This window comes from Pseudophryne corroboree, chromosome 5 (genome assembly GCF_028390025.1).
Source record: "Pseudophryne corroboree isolate aPseCor3 chromosome 5, aPseCor3.hap2, whole genome shotgun sequence".
NCBI classification, from domain to species: domain Eukaryota; kingdom Metazoa; phylum Chordata; class Amphibia; order Anura; family Myobatrachidae; genus Pseudophryne; species Pseudophryne corroboree.
This window is the reverse complement of record NC_086448.1, coordinates 514710441-514717262: the sequence shown is the minus strand read 5'-3', so window position 1 is coordinate 514717262 and position 6822 is coordinate 514710441. Positions and strand designations below refer to the sequence as shown.

The following is a 6822-nucleotide window of genomic DNA, read 5'->3' as shown; positions in this document are numbered from 1 at the left end:
CTAAGAGCGTCTGTAAGAGGTTTCAGGGCTCGACGTTGTTGTAAGGTCGACCAGGCGAGGTCAGGAAATATCTGAATCTTGTCCCCCTGAAAGTCAATGCTGTCCAGCTGACGGGCCGACCTCATTATTTCCTCCTTCTGGGCATAATAATGGAGCCTGCAAATCACGTCCCGTGGTCTATCGGAGGGTAAGCCACGAGGACGGAGGGCTCGGTGAGCTCTATCAAATATAATGTCCTTATTCGGATCCAGGTCGATGAGTTCTCCAAATATCGTAGACAATGCGGTTGTCAGGTCAGCCTGTTGGACACTCTCAGATAAGCCCCGGACTCTGATATTGTTTCGCCGGCCGCGATTATCCATATCTTCCATGCGTGATTTTAGAAAAGAAATATCGTCCCGTTGTTGAAATAGCACCTCCCGAAATTTAGTCAGAGAATCCATAGTAGACGATTCATGGCGTTCCAAGACATCAACACGAGTCGCAATTTGGGACATATCTTGTCGGAGCGCTGTCACTTCTTGAGTGATGGTGGAAAGTAAGCGAGTCTCCAAGGCTGAGAAGTCTTGCTTCGTGGGGAGCGATCTCACATGGGATAATATCTCGCTTATCTCCGCAGACAGAGAGGGGGCCTGTGGAGGCCCGGGGGATGCCATATCGTCCGCCGGACTGTGTAGATTCGGGGAGGTCGGGACAGTTGAGGAAGTAGTGGGAATTGAGGTTGGAGTAGATAAGAACTGACGTAGGTCCGACGAATGTCGGATCGCAGGGGATGGGGTCGCGTCCGGCTTGGTCTTGGCCTTATTTTTCTTAGTCCCTTTCACCATGAGATCGGTCTTCAAGTAGAGCAATATAGAATTACACTTTCACATATCCTCAGCAGTATGCAGCTTATGGGTCGTCACCCTGCAAGAGCCCCCACATGGCCTCAGGGTTACATTAGACAGGCAGACACATAGTTAGGAAACCAATGGCCCCGCGGGTCCGCGGGCAGCGGGAGAAGGTGTTCTGGTCACAAGGAATCAGGGAATCAGGAAGGGAGAGTTCCTCACCGCACCGATGATGATCCGCAGCAGTGACAGTGCAGCTCCCGTCTCCCTTCGTCACAGGTCTTCTGATAATAGACTGCAGCAGTGGCGGTAGAATGGCCGCTGGTCGGTTTGGGGTGCTGGGGACGTAGTTTGCAGCTCTATCCTCTGGGTGGCTGGGGCAATGCAGCCCTGTTTGCCTTTGAGGACCAAGGAGCTAACTGCAATTATTATGGATGTTCACAGTATAGAGGAGCCCGTATTGTGTGGAATAGCGTGGGCCGACAGTTATATCCTGTCAGATGAAATTCGTGAGGGGAGTGGGGGTGATGCACTACCTCCCAGCTCGAGAGCGCAGCTCTGAGGTCTCCCCTGTACCCGTCCCCACAGGTCCACCGGCGGTGAGTCACAGAGCGCCGAGTGCAGGCACAAGCTCCGATCCCGGATCAGGTCTCCCGTCGCACGTGACCGCCGGGCGCCGCTTCTCTCCGTCTCACCCCTGACGGCTCCGGCTGGTCAGGGACAGAGCCCAGCTGCCGGCCTCCAGTAATCGCCTTGCGAGGCACGTAGCCGTTGCTCCGTCACAGATGGGTAAGAAGGGGGGGGGGGGGATCCACAGCGCCACTGCAATGGTCTGGGGAAAATTGAGGTCCCGGTCCGGAGGACGCCCGCAGGCCGCAATCCGCGGGAGCTCCAAAAGGTGCTCCCCGATTCCGCTGCTCCTACAGGGGCACCTCTGGGTGGTCGGGAGGGGCCGGAGTCGACTTTGCTGAAAATAGGAACAGCAAGGGGCTGTATAATAGAATAAAGAGGGTGCTAGCTGCAGGAGCTCATGTAAAGCACGTCTGCTGCCTTCAGTATCCAGGCCACGCCCCCTCGCATTACTTCTACCGTTTATGTTTTATGTGTTTTATTAAATATTGTGAAAAACTTTTAAAAAAATCCCTGGCTGTGGATTTTAAATTGTGGGATTTGCCTTTACCCAGAAAGTTTTTTAGACACATAATTGGTTCATTTGATTTGTAGATTGAAAATTGCGTAAAAACAGTACGCACTATGTTATTTTGTTCTTCTTTTTTCATGTACCTATACTGGTCCTATGATTGAAGCAAAAGTCTGTGTATACCAGATAAGTAGCGTTCTGTTCTCAATCACACCAGCTCTATACTCTATATTTTATATAATCTTATTAGACACTAGTAGGCGCCCTTTTTTTTCACTTTCAAAATATCTCTTTTTATGTGTTTTCCAAGCACATATTTATTGCTTAAGGTTGCAGCCACTCTCATTCTAGAGGAAGTGTCACATATCGTATACACTCGATTTTGTATTTATTACTGGTAGTGCACTGTGACATCTGAGCGCCCCCGTGTCTATTTGTTCGACAATAATATGTATATTTAAAAAAAAAAAAATTATAATTTGTTATAATTAATTCACTCTGAGAGATATTTTTATTACTTGTTCAGTGAATTTAAAAAATGCAGGGCATTGTCATTGTTTTTTTAATTTCTATAGCTAACCCTGTTTATTGCTAACCTACACTCTCACCCTATTGTAAGTACAGTATGCCTGTTCATAAACTTCAGGGACAAGTCAATGTAATACTTTATTTGCTATGAAAATATTACTGTACTTACAACTAATTATATATTAGGGGATTATTTTTGCATGCCTAATTCCCAAGATAAAAATATTTTGATTTGCTATGTGGTCCTGAATAAGATTTTATTGTCATCCGTGATCATTTGTGCATTTTTAATAGGGCCACTTACAAATTGCAGGAATATAAATATTTATATGCACATTAACTAATCACTAATAGAAGCTGGGAAAGAACCTAAATGTTCCAGTAACATGTTTTAGCAAGCAGTCATTAGTAGGTGTGAGCTATAGTACTTCCTGATAATTATAGGCGTACCTGCATTAGCTTGTGCATCTATAATTGTAAATACCAGAACTATATCCTGATGTAGCTATGTCTGTATGTCAGGAAACTCCTCCTCTGTATTACTGGTGGTTGCTAGACCCTTCTTCAGTATCACTGCCAGAAACTCGGGCAGTAGGTTAGAACTGAGCAACACAGGATGACTTCATTAACACAGATGCCTGATAAGTAAGAAGCAGAAGAAGAAGACAATACAGGTAAGCCTTATTACTTTCAGCTAGTACCTATATTTATCTGTGACCCTACTATTCACTTTCTACTATGCACAGCTTCCTTGTGACTTTCTACTCCTCATTTGTACTTCATCTCAAATAATGGTCTACACTGATTACTTAATCAACTACAATTACACTTAATTGTACACATTTATATTCAATCTTTATATATAAAATCAGCATTTTATTTAAAATCTTCCTATTTCACACGCTGTTCCACTTTCATTTGCGTGAGTATTAAATGGCATATCCTTAACAGTACACAAAAAAAGGAAAAGGTTTGCCTTGGAAGTACTAAGTAACTTCCTAATGGGGTTTTGGTATGCTAAACCTATGCCAATTATACCCCTTTGAGACATGTGACCCGGGAATTTGCAAGCTGCTAGTCCCGGCAAATTCCCATGACCCTGGTCGGGAGCAGGGTCTGGCACCCGGAATTTATTCCTGGGTTGTGCCCTTTCACACATGCAGAAATCCCGGGTTGATGCGCGTTCTTGTGCATAAACCCAGGTTTTACCTGCATACCTGAAAGGGGTATTAATTAAAGGCAGAAGTACTGATAATCCAAGCCTCTTGGTAAATTAAAGAAAAGTTATATATAAAGCAAAGTACTTAAAAATACCTGAGTCTTTTCACTTAGTAATGTACATCTTGTGAGCTCAGTTGCTGATTCTCATTATCACAATTATTAGCTGTTTTTGAACCATATTTATGTACATTTGCAATTTAGCCCTGATAATTCTAATTTGTTATGCTGCATTCTGCAGTAGGCCCGTCACTCGGCCCTCCCTGGCCATTACCACCACGGGATTCAAAGGAAAGCTCAAATTTGAAGAGCTTGATAAATTTGTCTAATTTCAGTTCCTTTTTATGGAGACTGCATTTGCAATTGAAAATAGAAGGACCACAGCAGAAGGCACATTCATGTATTCATTTTGTACTGACCAACAAGTCCTCTTTAAATTCATCCTGCTTTAACCCACCTAATGTTACACAAAATATATAACTATTGCTACAGAACAGTACTGCATGCTGAAACAAATGAGGAGATATATGGTTGTGGATCAATGGGTCATCCTGGATAAGGCCAACAGGTCGACCACTATTAGTAGACATAGACAAGGTCTACATGGGAAAAAGGTCTGCATAGTAAAAGGGATGACACAAGAAAGATTGACACATCTTCACTCACCATGCTGCGGGCAAAGAACAACGCTCCACTACCACTGCGCTGGGCACAGGGTACTATTCCCAAACGTAGTCCACGTGGATGGCAAAGTATGAAAATGTTGAAAGTCTATAAAACAAAACTCAGGTAGAACTTTTCCTGTGTTGACCATTGCCATGTCGACCTTTTAACAATGTTGACCTTTTGACTATTGACTGTCTATTGACTTCTGCTGACTCTTTATTGACCATGTCGACTTATTGACTGTCGACCTAACATCCGGATACCATGTTGTGGCTCAGATTTATACAGCCTTGGAAAGTGATAAATAGCTCAGTGACAAAGTACCAACAAATCAGCTCCTAACTGCCATTTATCAAACACAGCCTGTAACATGGCAGTTAGGAGCTGGTTGGTTGGTACTTTGGGGTCTATTTACTAAGTCTTGGATGGAGATAAACTGGATGGAGATAAAGTACCAGCCATTCAGCTCCTAACTGTCATTTTTCAAACCCAGCCTGTGACATGACAGTTAGACAGTGATTGGCTGGTACTTTATCTCATTCCAAGGCTTAGCAAATAGAGCCCTTTGTTACTGTGCTATATCTCTCTCCAAGGCTTAACAAATGAGGTCCTATATATCTGTTTCTTTTTCAGTTTTCTTTAAAACATGCTTGTTTTCCACTGGCTGTACAGTATTTGTTCTTAACATGTATTATGTTTGCATACAGGAGTAAAAGAACACTCACAGGTGTTGACTATTCCAAAGCCATGAATCTGACAGACACTAATATCACTAAACAGAACTATTCGCTGGAACAGGATAATGGAGGCTATTCACAATATGCGCAAATACATTTGACTGTAGCACCTGCTGTGGCATTAGGCCTCTGCCTCATCGGCTTGGTGGGAAACATTATTGTATTTTGGTATCTTTGCTTCAAGATCCAGGGGAACAAATATACTACATATATCATCAACCTGGCAGTGGCTGACTCCATCTTGATAATATTCAGTGCTATGCTGCTGATTATCAATATCAATACAATGATTGGTACAAATCCTGATTTTCAAGGGAAGGAGTCATTTTATAAATTTCTTGAAGTATTTTCTGACAGCATGCAGTATACCGGAATGTTCCTCCTCACTGCCATCAGCATGGAAAGGTGCATGTCTGTCCTGTTTCCTTTATGGTACCAGTGTCATCGGCCTCACAACCTGTCCACTATTATGTGTGCCTTCCTTTGGGTCATTGGATGTTTGGAAAGTCTCATTGAGAACTTGGTGTGTCCATCTGCAGCTTTCGTGAGTCCGACGTCACAGTGTACAGCAGTGCAGATTATGACTTTTGTTTTAGCCATTGTTATCTGCCTCCCAATCATGGTCATTTCAAGTTTCATCTTACTCATCAAAATAAAGAGGACCTTTCGGGAGCAATACCCACCCAAACTGTATATCATCATCATCACTGCAGTTTTATTCTTCATCTTATCCATCATGCCATTTAATTTTTTATGGTTTTTCGTGTACTTTCAGCTGCTAACAACAATTCAAGCCGCCAGTTTATACTTTGCAAGTATTTTTAGCATAGTGCTTAACTCTACCATTAACCCCTACATTTACTTCATTGTTGGAAGAAAATGGAAGCAGTCATCTAATCATTCTATTCATGATGCTCTTCAAAGAGCCTTTAAGATAGAAGACGAAGAGACTGAAGACACAAATAGTAATAAAACAATTAACAGCTCATGTCAAAATATTGTTATAAGTACATCCTGATAAATCCTGCCTAAATCAATTAGTGCTGCAATAGTTATTAATTTTACATGCATAAATTATTCATGCTTATTCACTGCAATATATGAATGGTTGATCAACAAATAAGTGAAATATTGTAAGAATCCACGCTGATTGCAATATGGAAAATAGTTTGTCAAAACTGTGCTTTTGTGTTAAAGATAATGATGAAGAAGATTTGTTTGGGATATTTATTGTTGAATGGCCTCACATCTTATATAATAAAAGGCTAACGCTACGCCTCACCTCTATGGGGGAAAATTCAAGTGTTTTGCTTACCACTGGCCACTAGATGGCACCCGACAGAGCAATTCAAGTGTTGCTCCATTCAGGCACGCACAACCTCCGGTGCTGACATTACTGTTTTGTTGTTCCGTTATTTTGACAGGCTGGTAACTAGTACGTGTATATTTGATTTATTGTGATATTTTGATATAGATAATTTGTTGTACTATACAGTATTTCAGTCAAGTCATAACATCAATAATCACATTAGTCACAATTACATACTAAGATTTATGTACATTTTCATAACAGGTTGAGGAGACTGTTAATATACTGTAGTGTTCTGTGTCTATTCCAATATTCTAATGAACAAACATTAGTGATGTGTGCAGCTATTATTTTCTGACACACTTTCTCTGTGACTTCCACTCACTCACTCAC

General features: G+C 42.1%; 1 protein-coding gene across 1 annotated transcript; it reads left to right on the top strand.

Annotated features, from left to right (window-relative positions):
• The first annotated feature begins 3025 nt into the window (after positions 1 to 3025).
• Positions 3026 to 6822, top strand: LOC134929168 (proto-oncogene Mas-like). Its single transcript, XM_063924941.1, has 2 exons — positions 3026 to 3173; positions 5091 to 6822. Exon 2 carries the CDS (start codon positions 5131 to 5133, stop codon positions 6136 to 6138), a length of 1008 nt encoding a protein of 335 aa, XP_063781011.1. The 5' UTR covers positions 3026 to 3173; positions 5091 to 5130; the 3' UTR covers positions 6139 to 6822.